Genomic DNA, 15,772 nt, shown 5'->3' on the forward strand with positions numbered 1-15,772 from the left:
AACTTGCTGTCCTATTGGCTATAACTTAATCACAGGGTATACTTAGCTGCCAGGAAGCCTAGCTCACTGGCCATATGCCCAGGAAATGCTCACTGAAAAGAAGAAAGACAGAATACTTAGGAATAATTAGTGGTTTGCTTGTTTGGCATCAGATTCACTTAGTCGGTACATGTTGACTGTGCTTATAAATGCTATTCACTGTCTGACTTGTATAAGTAACAAAAGTAAAAATTTACATTTATTAGAAATTTTAATGTAAGTAACAAATGTTGATCAATAGCTCTTCCTCTCTTTTCTCTGTTTGGCAGAATATAATGGTTGATTACTGTATTTCTACTCTTAGCATATATAACAACAAGTATTTATGTGAGGCATGTTGTATTACAGATACCCTTCAGTGAATGATAGTTTATATTTAAACTTTTTGCCTCATTTCTCTTGTGAGTGCTTTAAATTGGGGTAGGTAAGCTGTTTCTATTCTTTTTTGTTTTCTTTCGAGACTCCCCCTACCCCCCACCACACCCTGTGTAGCCCTGGCTGTCCTGGAACTCACTCTGTAGAGTTGGCTGGCCTTGACCTCAGAGGTCCACCTACCTCCAGTGCAGGGACTAGAAGTGTGCACTACCATGCCCAGCTCGCAAACTTTTTTTCTACAAGGACTGCATAGTATTTAGGATCATATTGCCTTTTAAAAACTGAGGGGTGTGTGTGTGTGTGTGTGTGTGTGTGTGTGTGTGTGTGTGTGTGTGTAAATTGTTAATATAAAAGCCTGCATAGTGTCTACCTCTATTTAAAGTGGGTAGATATGAACGGGCAGGGTGTTTTCCAGTCCAACTTGGCAATCCTAGATTTGGTCTGTGGGTTGGAGTTTGCCAGTGTCTGGTCTAAATTAACAGCTTATGTTTCTTTCCTTATCAGTCATTTGTTAACTTCTTTAACCAGTTCTTTAACAGACCAGGCTGGCCTCAAACTCACAGCGATCCAGGTGGATCACCTCTACCTCCTGAGTGCTGTGACTACAAGTGTGCGTGGCTGTGACCAGCAAAAATGGTATTCTTGAGTTATTGTAGTTGTCTTTTCTCCGTGGCTTAGCTGTTTTCTCTCCCCACCCCCACTTTCTCTGTGTGGTCCTTCCGTCTTAGCTGTTTTTCTAGCTGGGACTACACATTACAGCCCAGCTCTGTGGTGCTTATTTACTTGTTTTTTCTCAAATCTTCATTTCTTCTTTTAATTTTTGGACCCTTTTCTCTATATTTTTTTAAGTGTTACAAACTGTAGAGTTGGACTTTCTACATAATAGCAGTGGCTTCACCTTCATGTATGTTTGTGCACTATGTATGGGCCTGATGCCTGCAGAGGCCAGGAATAGGTGTTGCATCCCCATTACAGAGAGTTATAAAGAGTTGTAACCTGCTGTGTGGGTGCTAGGCATCAAAATATGGGTCCTCTGGAAGAGCAGCTAGAACTCTTAATCACTGATTCATCTCTCTAGACTCTAATTTTTAATATCTACTTCTACTTTGTAATTATCTTAAACCTTAAATAATATGAAACATGAGCATTTTCATTTAAAAAATTTGCAATTAAAATACATCATTTCCTTTTTCTCTTTCCATATATATATATATATATATATATATATATATATATATATATATATATATAAAACCTGCTTAATTTATCTTACTGTTATATATGTGTGTATATGTGTATGTGTATTTCAGGTTTGACCATTTGGTATTGGATAACCAATGGGGGGGGCAGGGCTCTTCCCTGGGAAAGACTATTTTCTCCTGCTTTCAGCATTCCTTGTTGCCTGTCATCCTCTCATCTTGGGTTTCGGCCCCATTAGATTTCCCCCTTCCATCTTACTCTGCCTATTGGTGTTGTCCTGTTCAGGTCTTAGGTAGCCATGTTGGTACTGTTTTATAGGTGTAGTTTCTCTGACATTTCTAGGAGGCACATCATCACTGCAGACTTCCTGTTCTTTCCGTCTCCTCTTCTGCTGTGATCTCTAAGCCTTAAGTGTAGGAGTTGTGTTGCGGATGTATAAGTTGGAGCTGAGCACCACAGTGTCATTCTACTCGTAAGTTTTCCTGTCACTGGGCGGTTGTGTGAGTGCTGTGTGTCCTGACTAGAGCCTGGGCCTGAGGGCCCAGCAAGCAGGGGTGGCCAGACTAGGCTGCAGTATTGCACCTGTGACCTGGCTTGCTCTCTGGACTTGCTGAGGGTGTGCTGACAGGAGGACCAGGCACACTCACCTGGATAAGACCCTGATGGAGGATGTGTAGGATCTGTCTGGGCAAGGAGGTTGGAGTATCTTTACTTGGTTGTTGTTGACCCCAGGGCCTCACGTATACCATTCAAGTGCTCTTATTTCTGAGTTATATCCCCAAACTTCTATTGTTACTGTTATTCTAATCTAGTTATAACTTCAAATCCAATTTATCTAATCTCTGTGAATTTCATACACCAGATCTCTTTACATGGAAGTATTGTTTAGATCTGTCTTCTCATTGACCTATTTAGTTACCTAGAGGGCAAAATTATAATGGTCAGCAATAATAACATGTGAAAATTGGAAGCCAACAAAGATTAGAGTGTGTATTCAAATGTGGCATATCACACAATTCTTTTGGAATAATAGATCAGAAGAAACTTGATCAGCCAGGAGGATTTTGAGCTTAGTGGACCTACTTGAAGCATTTAGAAAAGAGAGGTTGAATGGTAAAGTATTCTTTCCTTAGGAGATAATTCGTAGGCACTTTGTGGGATGGCTCATGGGAAACCCTCATGTAAGGCAGTGGTTTTGAGGTTTTTGCAATTAGATAAATGATTATTTCTTGCATTAAGATACTGCTTAAAGAGATAAAATTTGTTATTTAAGGGATGAGGAAAAGGCTTATAGATTCCTAGTTAGGGAATTGAGAAAATGATTAGTATTGCCTGGTAAAGCAAATACAGAAGTCTCACCTTTTCCCGGCAAACAAACAAGCTGAGGAGTAGAAAGCCTGGAAGAAGCATGCTGGGTATTGTGGGCACTGCATTTAGAAGAAGCATGCTGGGTATTGTAGACACTGCATTTAGAAGAAGCATGCTGGGTATTGTAGACACTGCATTTAGGAGAAGCGTGCTGGGTATTGTAGACACTGCATTTAGGAGAAGCATGCTGGGTATTGTAGACACTGCATTTAGAAGAAGCATGCTGGGTATTGTAGACACTGCATTTAGGAGAAGCGTGCTGGGTATTGTAGACACTGCATTTAGGAGAAGCATGCTGGGTATTGTAGACACTGCATTTAGGAGAAGCATGCTGGGTATTGTGGGCACTGCATTTAGAAGAAGCATGCTGGGTATTGTGGGCACTGCATTTAGAAGAAGCATGCTGGGTATTGTGGGCACTGCATTTAGGAGAAGCGTGCTGGGTATTGTGGGCACTGCATTTAGGAGAAGCATGCTGGGTATTGTGGGCACTGCATTTAGAAGAAGCATGCTGGGTATTGTGGGCACTGCATTTAGGAGAAGCGTGCTGGGTATTGTGGGCACTGCATTTAGAAGAAGCATGCTGGGTATTGTAGACACTGCATTTAGGAGAAGCATGCTGGGTATTATAGGCACTGCATTTAGGAGAAGCGTGCTGGGTATTGTGGGCACTGCATTTAGGAGAAGCATGCTGGGTATTGTAGACACTGCATTTAGGAGAAGCATGCTGGGTATTATAGGCACTGCATTTAGGAGAAGCGTGCTGGGTATTGTGGGTACTGCATTGGAATGCTACAGCGTGACCGAGGGAAGCTGTTCCTGCAGATGGTTCTGAGGAGCAGTTTTAACTTATGGAATTAGATACAGGCTGTAGCAGGGTCCATATAGTACATTTGTACTATAATTTAAACTACCTGTAGATAATATATGTTGAATGAGAAATAGGCCAACTCTGCAGCTAGAGCAGGGCGCCTGGAAGGAAGATGAGACAGCAGATGACTAGAGAATATTTCTGAACTGTCTGTAGGAGGTCATTGGGGATCTGTCCTGGGGGATTGGTGTGACAGAAGCCAGACTGCAGGGGATGTGCATTGCATGAAAGTGAATAAAGCGTGAGGAGAATTGATAAATACAGGACAGATATTACTGAAGTAGTTTTCTTATGTGGAAAAGGTATGTATATATGGGAACATTTGGTGGCAAGTTGGTAGGGTTCTCAATTAACAATTGGGTTTAAGGGATAAGTAATTTGTTGGCTCCTGATTGGGAATGTTCACAGGTAGAACTAACTGACGGTTTGAGTGTTTCATGCTCGGGGTTTGTAGGCAGCTGGTGCAAGGGTCAGGATACAATATGAGTGAGGGGTAGACCTTGAGGTCTAAACTAGATCGGAAGAAACTGAAAGACAGAAGGGGTCTGAGACTCTGAAATAAATACAAGTAAAGGGAAGCCAGATGAGGCTCTATTTAGTGTGAGTATAGGGATGAGACCGGGAAGGTTGTGGTGTTCCAGGGCCTTTCTCTAGATATTCTAACTTAGTTATAGTTTTCCAAATTGACTAAACGTTATTACAGCACTCAGTCTATTTTGTAGCACATTTATCTGATGACAGTTGTGCCACTAAGTAAAAATCTAACTACTAATTTTTGACTGTTATTTGAAGACACCATTGATACTCACAAAAGTGTGAGCCTAATGAGATGTGGAGGTCCTGATAAGGCAAGAAGCTTTTCTTGGTGTGGATGGAGTAAGCTCGGCTGTACTCTTCTGCCTCTTTCACTCCATCTTCCCTTTAGGTTTTCTTTTCAAACAGGAAAAGGTGCTTTATTTTTATTCACTTCACATTAATTAGCCTAGATACCTTTATTTTTGAGTTGTTTGTAAGTTGGGGGCTGTTCATATTGTGATATTTGAATTAGGTAAACTTAAAGAGTAGAGTGATAGCTTGTTATCTTTCTTAGAGTGAAGGGTAAGCTAAGGACTATATAGTGGACGTGGAAGATTAATGTGGCCATGGTGTTTTCTCCATTTACCCTGCCAGTTTTACTGCTTATTCTGTCTTTTCTTTTCAAAATAAAGTGTTTTCTAAATTAAAATTATTAACAGTTTTAACGTCTTCCTTTGAGATATCAAACTAGTAGGTTGACTTATATATTTGTTTTTGTGGCTGACAACACAGTATGTTTGGGTGACTGCAATGGTTAACTTTGTCCAAAGAACTGACAATTGAATTCTTAGTACGTAAATGAAATATTAATACTGGAAACAACACTCAGCTCTCATTCTTTATAGTGCACTTGAACCCTTCTTCCTCCCCTTGTCTCTCCTTTCATCTCAGGTCAACAGGACATACTGCTGTGGAACCTACCGAGCAGGTCCTATGCGGCAGATCAGTCTTGTTGGAGCAGTAGACGAAGAAGTTGGTGATTATTTCCCAGAGTTCCTTGATATGTTAGAAGAATCACCATTTCTAAAAGTGAGTGCTTATTTACACTAGTAAAGTTCTGGTCATTATTTCAGTAGATAACTTAAAATTAGAGTATTAAGTTAATCTTGCCTACTAAAATTTAATTTTATACAGTAGTTTGTGTAGAAAATGTTTAGAAACTATTGGTATTGAATACATCAGTTTTTTAAAAATGTTACTCTGCAGTATGGCTTTTATTTCTTCATATACACATGCGAAATGGCTTTTAGTACTTGTAAACAATTTGGATGGGGAATAATCTGTAAACAATCTGAAGTCCTTTAAATGTGACTTATTCCTTTGGTTTCTAGATGACTTTGCCCTGGGGTACACTTTCCAGCCTCCAGCTACAGTGTAGGTCTCAGAGCGACGATGGGCCTATAATGTGGGTGAGACCTGGAGAACAGATGATCCCTACAGCAGATATGCCAAAGTCGCCCTTCAAAAGACGACGGTAAACATTAGTTCTGCTCAAATAAGCAAAACCACTCTCTTTAGTAGGTGGTTTATAAAATGATAGAGAGATGAGCATGGCTTGGAAATTGTCTAGATTTTGAAGAGTCCTTTAGGTAAAGTTGAAGTTGTCAGTTCCCTAGTTGAGATAACCTGTTACATGGCCAGCAGAATCCTGGAAATTAATTGATTTTTAAACTTGTATCCTCTAAGTGCCTATAGGATAAACCACCAAGTTCTCTTTAGTGTGTTGGTCTGTACAAACCTTTAATAATACAGTACCTTTGTGTCTGCTTTCAGTTTCTCCTAGCTTTTCAGTTCTGTTTCCAAACCCTTGTCTTCCATCGCCCTTTGCTCTTGCACTGTTGTTCTTATCTGGGATTCCGCCCGGTCTCCTGCCTTCCTCTTTGTCTAGCAGGTTTTTAGCGAAGCTTCCAAACTTACCTTAAATGTCACCTTTGTGAAACTTAGGACAAGTTAACCAGTCCTATCTCTGGTCTTACAACATGATTCCTTGATGGTCTTTACTATTTTTGTTTCTTAATAAATTTTGCCGTACTTGAGGCTGGGGACTGTTTTATTTATCTCTGCCATCATGACACATAGTAGGAAGCCATGATTTGCTGTGTTGAAGTACTATGCTTTTGCATAAAGCTGTGATGAGTCATGTACTAAGATATTTTCTCTTTCATAGACATAAAACAAGTGTAGATTACTCTAATATTTTGAAAAATACCATTCCATGACACTGAAAATAATTTACAGCTGTTTGGGCTGTGGAACTAGCAATTTAAAATAAAGCTGGGTGAGGTGGCGTATACCGTTAATCTCTGAACTCCAGAGGCAGAGGTTGGTGGATCTCTATGGGTTTGAGGCCATCTTGTCTCAAAAACAAACAAACAAAGACTCAAAAGTGAGTTTAATGGATTAGTCTTAACTTTAACTTCTACCTAAGCATCAAGTAGTTTTAGATACGTATGATGATCCATGAAAACCCTTGGTTAAAAACTATGAGATTTGGGGATGTAGTTCAGGTGATAGACTGCGTTCCAAGCATGTAGGAAGCCCTGGATTCCACTTCTAGTACTGCGTAAATGGGATGGTAGAGCCAAGAGAATCAGAAGTTCAAGGTCATCCCCAGCTACACAGTGAATTCGAGGCTAGTCTGGGATACCTGATGAGACACTGTATGTGAGTGCAGTACGCAAACCCCAGCAATTAGTCAAAATTCTTTCACAGTACTAGATCACAGGTGTGTTTATAAATTATGGTGATAGATCTTAAAATTCTGAATTCTTAACTACTATATTCATTTTGTTCTATGTTTCCAAAAATAAATGAATGTTTGGCTATTATAAAAGTTTTTGAAAAGGAAAAAAAGACTAAAAATATGGTAGACATGTTATGCTAAAGGGTATTCCTTTTTCTCACCTACTTTCTTAGTAATTAAATACAACCTTTATTTTAGCTTGTTCCTTCCAGCTCTGTCAATAATGTATTTACACATTATTGATGGTAATTTATTCTGCTTTAAAACCATCATTAGATTTTTAATGCCTCATCAATAGGTGCATTCTAAAATTGGATAGATAGAATGACGCATTTACTTCAGACGTATTTTACTTAAGATTCAGGTGGTAGGCCACAGAGTCATAGTTTAGGTTCTAGTGTTATCTCTCAAAGGAAGAATCTATAGATTTTTTTCTCTTGTGTCACATCTTTGTTTTATTTTATTTTATTTTATTTCTGCTTTCCTTAAAGTATATCATTAACCCTTTTGAGGTAGGATATATACTTTACTCTTCAGTGTTGTGAATGTTTCTAGTTTCTTTATTGCTTAGAAAAATCTTACTTCTGGAACTACAATGACTTTAGCTGTGTTACTTCCTGATTATAACCCCACATGTTGCTGTTATTAAATTTTTTCTTTTTCCTCTTTGTGTGTTGTATGTGTATGGTATTTGTACATATGTTTGTGTGTCCCTGTGCATGAGCATTTCAGTGAAGGAGGTGCTAGGCTAGTGGCAGCAGGCTCCAGTGATCCTCCTTTCTCCACCTCAGAACACGAGGTTACATGCACAAGTGTGGCCTTGCATGGCTTTCTGTGTGATGCTGTGATCAGAACTCAGATCTTCATGCTTGCATAGCAAGCACTCTTACCTACAGAGCCATCTTTCTAGAACACCCCCTACCCCCACCATGAAATGCTCTTAGAGTTTCTATAATACTATCATTTAGTTTTATTTTTTGATAAAACTATATTTTGATACATGTCTACAGTGTATATAATGGTCAAATCAAGAGTTTTCCATTCTCTCAAACACGTCTTATTTCTTAATGTTAAAAATCTACTCTTCTGGTTACATTGAAACATTTAAGTAAATTTAGTAATTTTCTTTACTGTACTATAGATCAATCTTCTAGATTATTTTTTCAGTGTAAAACTTTTTTATTCTTTTTTAAAAAATAATTTATTCAGATTACATCTCAGTTGTTATTCTCTCACTTGTATCTTCCTGTTACCTTTCCCTCCCTCTTCTAGAATATTTTATCTAAATGAACTTAACTCTTGTAATATACCTGTAGAATTTTCTAATTTTATAGTTTCCATTTTCCGTCTCTCTCTCTTCCCTCTCTGCTAACCTTCTCTGCCTCTAGTGACTGCTGTTTCTCTCTTCTGTATGATGAACTCTAAGCTTTCTTGTATATACCATTTATATCATGAGCACCTTTGGAAATCTGTGTTCTTTCTGCTCAGCATGGAAGGCTCATTACACCTAAGACTTCCCAGCTAAAGTTCTCCATCAACCAGTGGCTGTTTCCTAGGTTTATTTCCTTTATGTAAACACATTTTCAAGACTTTTTAAGTGTCATCATTGTGAGTTTGGTCATTGTCACTCTGCTATCTGTAGGCACTTGGTTGTTCTTTGGTGACCCATTCATATTTTGAATACATCTTTGCATTTACTGGAGATTCTATATACAGTTTGGCTGTAGACTGGTTTCACATTAGAGTTGAGTGTTCACAGAAGTAGGTTGTATCATTTTGATGGTAAAGTCAATGTGAAAAGTTGCATGCTCTTTCTTTTGGCTGAAATTTTATGAGTATGGCTATGGCTATAAAGAATTTTGACTCAGTGTAACTAATGCAATTTTTTTTTTAAAGTTACCCTTTATATCCAGAAGTCTATAAAGATTACCTCTGGGCACCGTATAATCAGTAGCTAAACACCAGCCTCAAAACGCCATATCATTGTCCTTCTTTAATTAACCAGTCTTTTTGCCTAGGCTTTTATGCTCATATTGGCTTTTATGTTTGTTAGATGGTTCTACAAGTTTTTGGCATCATAGTTGAACCTTGTTATATTTAATAGAAGAAACTCTTCATTCTTCTCCTCCTCCTCCTCCTCCTCCTTCTTCTTTCTCCTTCTTTTTCCTCCTCCTCTTTTTTTATGAGGTAGGAAATTTCCTAAAGGACTCCTGAGAAGATCTTTCATACTGTAAATTAGAATCCACATTGTGAGCAGGCATTGGTTTTGAATGCTTTGATGGTTGGAATGAGCCAACTGTAATCCCACAGGGTTCCTCTCCCATCGCTACCTCTCGAGTTTCTGGACTAGATTACATAGAGAACGATCTGATGCCTGATGAAGTATCAGGGACTGTGAGGAAAGTGGAGAGGAATGCAGAACTGAGTGGTAGGCATTCTCTAGTCCATGAGCTTAAATGTCCAACATTCTGTCTGCAAGGGGTACTTAGTCTGGCAGAGTTTCACCTTATCTTAGTTACTTTTCTATTTCCATGACCAAGGCAATTTATAAAAGAAAACATTTAATCTTGGCCTTGAGCCAGGCATGGTGGCGCACGCCTTTAATCCCAGCACTTGGGAGGCAGAGGCAGGCAGATCGCTGTAAATTCAAGGCCAGCCTGGGCTACAAAGAGAGTCTAGGACAGCCAAGGCCACACAGAGAAACCCTGTCTCAAAAAACAAAATGAAACAAAAAATAATCTTGGCCTTGCTTACAGTTTCATGCAGTGAGCCTGTTATCATCATGGCAGGGAACTTTGCTGCAGACCTGCAAGGTGGAGGCAGAGGGCCAGAGGGAAAGACTGGCCTGTGGTGGGCTTTTGAACCCCCAGGGCCACTCCTCCTTCTAATCCTTCCCAAATCAGTTTCACCAACTGAAGACCAGACATTCAAATATATGAGCCTATGGGGCCATTGTCATTCAAACATCACAGTCATTATCCTCCCATTCTCAGCTTCACTTAATTTTGTCCCGTATCATTACTGTGCCCGCCCTCCTTTGACTTGAGCTTCTTTAAGGTCCATCACCTTCCCCTATTGAAAGTTCTAACCCTTTGACGATCTCTGTTCAGTTTTATTAGTCTACGACAATGTGATTGTTTTCCATCATGCAAAAGTTTGTTTGTATTGCTAATTCACTAAATTCATTTCCTTTACTATACCCTTGAGATTGTTATATTTAGAAATGTTTGAAGACATAAAAAACAATATAATGGCCGGGCATGGTGGCGCACGCCTTTAGTCCCAGCACTCGGGAGGCAGAGGCAGGTGGATCGCTGTGAGTTCGAGGCCAGCCTGGTCTACAAAGTGAGTCCAGGACAGCCAAGGCTAACACAGAGAGACCCTGTCTCAAAACAAACAAACAAACAAATAAGCAAAAAAACAATATAATAAACTCCTGTATTTTTCAATCAATAGTGACCTACTCATGCCTACTTCTATATATTTTTTTTCCATCCTATCGTCCCTTCCCCTGCCCATATTGGTTTCATTTAGTGTGGAAGGAGATCAGATGTATGCTCAGTTTGCTGCCTGGAATCTAAGTCAGGGTAGAACGTTTTTAGAGTTGTAAATGGGGTGACTGAGCTAAGGGTAAAGAAGCATGCAGCTTTAAGCCTTGAATTGTATTGTCCTTGTCTAGAGAAATTTTATGCATTCAGATTTTGCATTTGAGCCTAATAAAGGTAGAGTCTACAGGGAAAGGCAGGAAATCATATCAATCATTTTAATATATTATGTTCAATGCTAATGATTAAAATCATTATCCTCATCTCAGACCTCAATGAAGCCTAGTATTGTAGTACCCTTTTCCCTTACTGCTGTTAATTTTGCTGTTTATTTCCTCACACTTTCCTTTGTTTCACAACCAAATCAACTATAGATCAATGAATGAAATTAAAAATCTCCAGTACCTACCTCGGACAAGTGAACCCCGAGAAGTCCTCTTTGAAGACAGGACAAGAGCTCATGCTGATCATGTAGGTCAGGGGTTTGACTGGCAGAGCACAGCTGCTGTTGGTGTTCTGAAGGCTGTACAGTTTGGTGAATGGTAAGTTAAAGGAACCAAATACAGGGTTGGATAATGTTTAAAAAAATGTGGATTCTGTTTAAAAGGTCAGGGACCAATTTTTAAATTGTGGTGAAATACACATAATATAGTTTATCATCTAAACATTTTAATGGTTTAAGGGTAGCCACACTTCAATGAAACAGTGCTCTAGGACTTTTTATCTTGCCAAAATGAAACTTGGTGTCCCACAGCTCAGTTTCCCCCCATTCCTAGGTTATGGGAACCATCACTATGCGTTCTCTTGCCAATTCTGGTGTCTCATTGAAATAGAAACATTCTCTCCTTACTCTTTTTCTTTAAAAAACAAAAAAACAAACAAAAAAAACAACAACAGTAAACCTAGTGGGCCAGTGATTGTGGCTCAGTGGATTAAAGGTGCTTGCTATTAGGCCTGACCACCTGATTCTGTCCCTAGGACTCTGACTTCCACACACGGCATACACAAATATAAATGTAATATAAAATTAATTATAGTGACAAAAGGAAATTATTTTTATTACACTTATTATTTTGTGAGTGAGGTGTGTGTGACAGCAATTGTGTGAAGGTTAGACAACTTGTAGGAGTTGGTTCTTTCCACCTGGGTCTTGGGGATTGAACTTAGGTCCTCAGTCTTGGGAGCAAGTAGCATTACTAAGGCATCTTGGCAGCTCCAGTTCGTTCTCTAACTCAGCCATGTCTATTATAATAATGTCCCTCAGAGTTTACCCATGTTGTAGCAAGGATCAGACTTCATTTACTTTTTAGGTTAAGAATAATTCATTCTGCACATGCATATGCACTCATCCACATGCATAGATCAGTCCACTAAATAGGTGTTACTTCTACCTTTGGCTCTTTGTTAACATGGGCATGTGGGTATCTAGGTTCAATACCTAGAAATAGTGTTGCTAGATTGTATGGCAATTCTGCTTTATTATTTTGAGGAACTGCTATACTGTTTTCTGTAGTGGTGGCACTATTTTACACTCACTTGGAACCTGGTTGTATTATAACAAAGCTCAGGACCATAATGAGACAACAGCAAATGCATCCCATTTAGAATAAAACTTAAACAAAATCCTGTGATCCAGGATCTCACTATGACCTCAAACTTAAGATCCTCCTCTTGGTCTCAGCTTCCCAAGTACTGGGATTGTGGGGGTGCACCAGCGTGAAAGGTTGCTACAAGGCTAGCTAAAACTATTCTTTTAGCCATTATTGTTTGAATTTATAATAACTTACCTGACTGATTTTTTAAAAAAGTATTTATTTTTTTATGGTCATTGGTATTTTTTCCACATATATGTATGTGTGAGGGTGCCAGAACCCCCGACACTGGATTTACTGGCGTTGTGGGCTGCCATGTGGGTGCTAGGAATTGAACTCAGGTTCTCTGGAATAACAGCTGGTGGTGCTCTTGATTGCTGAGCCCATCTCTCCAGCCCTGATTTTTGTTTTTGAAAAACATTTTAGATTTGCTTTTATTTTTTGAAATTTGATTAAGAAGCAAGAACATTCTTAGTTCTTAGGTGATAGGCATTTTATTTATTTACTTATTTGATAATAGTATTGTAGAAACTGGAAAACTGAAATTGTCATTTTCCATTGTGGGTGCTAGTTCTTAAATTTTGTTTTATTAATACTAGGAGTGACCAGCCTCGCATAACCAAAGATGTGATTTGTTTTCATGCTGAGGACTTCACTGATGTTGTACAGAGACTACAGTTAGACCTTCATGAACCTCCAGTTTCCCAGGTAATAATTCTCACGTTCCCATTACCCTTTGAGTGAAACACTGGGAACAACATTTAGATCCATCTTATTAGGGGTTTTGTAATTGGATTCACAGACAGTAAATTTAACCTTATTTTGTATTAAATTTGGTGTGTGGTCGAAGGTGGTGCTAAAGTTCAAAATCTGTGGGATGCAGGGCGTACCTGAGATGGTTAAGAAGGACCCAGCTGTTTGCTCTGGCCACAAGCAGCTTCTTTGCTAATCTCACGGTACTGTGGCCCCAATTGTACAATGTCATAAGATATGAAGGGGAAGATTAAATGCTGCCTTTATATGTGGTAAAGATGTCAGTATATTTAGCTGCACTTTCAAGGATGAACTGACTTCACATGCCATCTTGACAGTCTTATGACTAAGATGGGCAGATATGCAGAAAAAGGCTTCCCAAAAGTTATCATGTTCTCTCAAGATTAATTGTCTAACTTGGATTTATCACAGTTTACCATTCTGCTTTCCTGTGTGAATTAGAGTATTTTGTTTGTATCATTACATATTTTAAGGTCTTATGCAATTTTTTTTTCTTTTTAGTGTGTACAGTGGGTGGATGAAGCAAAACTAAACCAAATGAGGAGAGAAGGTATTCGCTATGCTAGAATTCAGCTTTGCGACAATGATATCTACTTCATCCCTAGAAATGTCATTCATCAGTTCAAAACAGTGTCAGCAGTATGCAGCTTAGCCTGGCATATAAGGCTCAAACAGTACCACCCTGCTGTGGATGCCCCTCAAAACGCAGAGAGCAATTCCAACATGGACTGTGGTTTAGAAGTTGACTCCCAGTGTGTGAGAATAAAAACTGAATCTGAGGAAACATGCACAGAGGTGCAGCTTTTGACAACTGCTTCTTCATCGTTCCCACCTCCATCAGAACTTCATCTGCAGGACCTGAAGACTCAGCCTATTCCAGTTTTCAAGGTGGAGAGTAGACTGGACTCTGACCAGCAGCACAGTCTGCAGGAACATCCAAGCACTCCTGTGTGATGTGTACATATTCAAACACATTTTTTAACTTTTTTAAATTTTGATGTGAAGTTATAGTTTTATAACTGGCTTAAGTTAAGTTTTATTGGAGAAATCTTGCCTATAATTCTATAAAGAGAAATGACATTCCACAAATGTCAAGCATATCTTTTTTACACAGATTATGCAAAGCTAAGAGTTGTATCTTATCCCGTTAGTACAGTATGTAATAGTGGGTCTGCTGCTACTTTCTGTTTTAAGGTGTGAGGTTACAATTCAATCTCTTCTTCAAATCAAAACAAGAATTCTCTGGAATAGTAGGTTTTTACTTGGTAAATTATTCACTTCCCTTGATTTTATCTTTCCTTGTCTTTTGCCATATTTGCTTTATGTGGTAGAAAGCAGATTTATGGTTTAGTACTTGTGTCTTCATGGCACCTTGTTAGTTTTCACAGTAAAATGGCGTTGCTGTAGGAAAGGCTCCTGCATCTGGTACATGGACAACTACGTTATTTAGTTCCAACACAAAGAAGATACGGTTTCTAAGGAAAACTGAGTGGCTCTCTGATTGTTAGCAAAAGAGGAAGCACAGCACTTTCTGACCCAGGCTGTCTTTTTGTGTCCGTTATTTAAAACCCAGTGGATATATTTCAATTAAACAAAACTCTAAAGATGAATAGTTCTTGGTTATTTATTATCCATGGCGCATTAGTCTTTTCTAGGATATATGATAACTATGGAGGCTGTTTTGAGCAAAAGAGATAATGTTGATTCATTGTTCTGCTTCCTAGTTTCCTCACATTTCCTGTGGATGCTTTTCCTAAGCTGATCACAAATATCAAAGTTAAAGAATCATGCCAGTCTTAGTGATGAGGGCTGCCATATTTGAGCTTAAACTTAGAAGAAACTATTCCTGTGACTTGGCATCTACTTTTAAACACTTACAATTTTATCTGGCCAATACCTGGGTTTGTTTATTGTTATTCTGTGTTGCTATTTTCTAGTAACAGGCAGTAGACTTCCATCCTAGAAGGTAGGCTGGATCTTAGTGTCTGGATATTCACTTTTTCTTTTTTCAAATAGGCCTCCTTCATGTAAGTAGTGAGGTCTTTCTCTTATTTTGGAATGTTCATGTGCTATGCATCACACTTGCTTTTGTTAATAACTCTGTAGGCCTTTGTTTACTAAAGGAAGAGTACTCCCCACACCTAAGACCAGATTCTTGTATCTACCTGGTTACAGTGCAATTTGATTTTTTTTTTCCTGGATGGTGAGATTTGAAATATTTGCATAACATAGGCAAAAGAAAAAGATGCTGCTTTATTATGTCTGTCACCATGGAAACTTAGCTGCATCTTTGGAAATATCAAATATGAATCTTCTCTAAAATATTCTGAAATAGGTTAAATCTTATATAAATATTACTTTGTGCAATATTGTTGTGTAGTTAAATGCATATTAGCAAAGCATAGAGGTCACTGTGTAAACCGATAGAAAAGTAACCATCAGCAAATACTACAGTGATTAGTTAGAATCTGTATTACTCCTTATATATATGTATATGTATGTATTCTCTGTTACAAAGGATGAAGACAAATAAATAGGGAAACACTTCAATGTAAACCATTTATGAATTGGAAGTGATGTTGCTTTCAGTTATCTTTGTAAATAAGGTAATTAGAATGGTATGAAAGGTAATGTGATTATTAAAGGGGTGTTTTTAAATCCTGTGTATAAATTCTAGGGTAAATTCTAG

General features: G+C 38.6%; 1 protein-coding gene across 2 annotated transcripts in view; it reads left to right on the plus strand.

Moving 5' to 3' along the window:
- The window catches only part of RSBN1 (round spermatid basic protein 1), a 43,703-nt gene that overhangs the window by 25,623 nt on the left and 2,308 nt on the right, over positions 1–15,772 (plus strand). The window contains exons 3-7 of one of the 2 annotated variants that reach the window (XM_084755360.1): positions 5,321–5,458; positions 5,761–5,903; positions 11,092–11,259; positions 12,909–13,017; positions 13,585–13,633. In XM_084755360.1, coding sequence (XP_084611486.1) covers positions 5,321–5,458; positions 5,761–5,903; positions 11,092–11,259; positions 12,909–13,017; positions 13,585–13,633 — 607 coding nt within the window. Of the gene's footprint in view, positions 1–5,320; positions 5,459–5,760; positions 5,904–11,091; positions 11,260–12,908; positions 13,018–13,584; positions 15,643–15,772 lie in introns of those variants that run through there. The other variant, XM_084755359.1, reaches the window with a different exon arrangement.

This window comes from Acomys minous, assembly GCF_964271855.1.
Source record: "Acomys minous genome assembly, chromosome: 14".
Lineage (NCBI taxonomy): Eukaryota > Metazoa > Chordata > Mammalia > Rodentia > Muridae > Acomys > Acomys minous.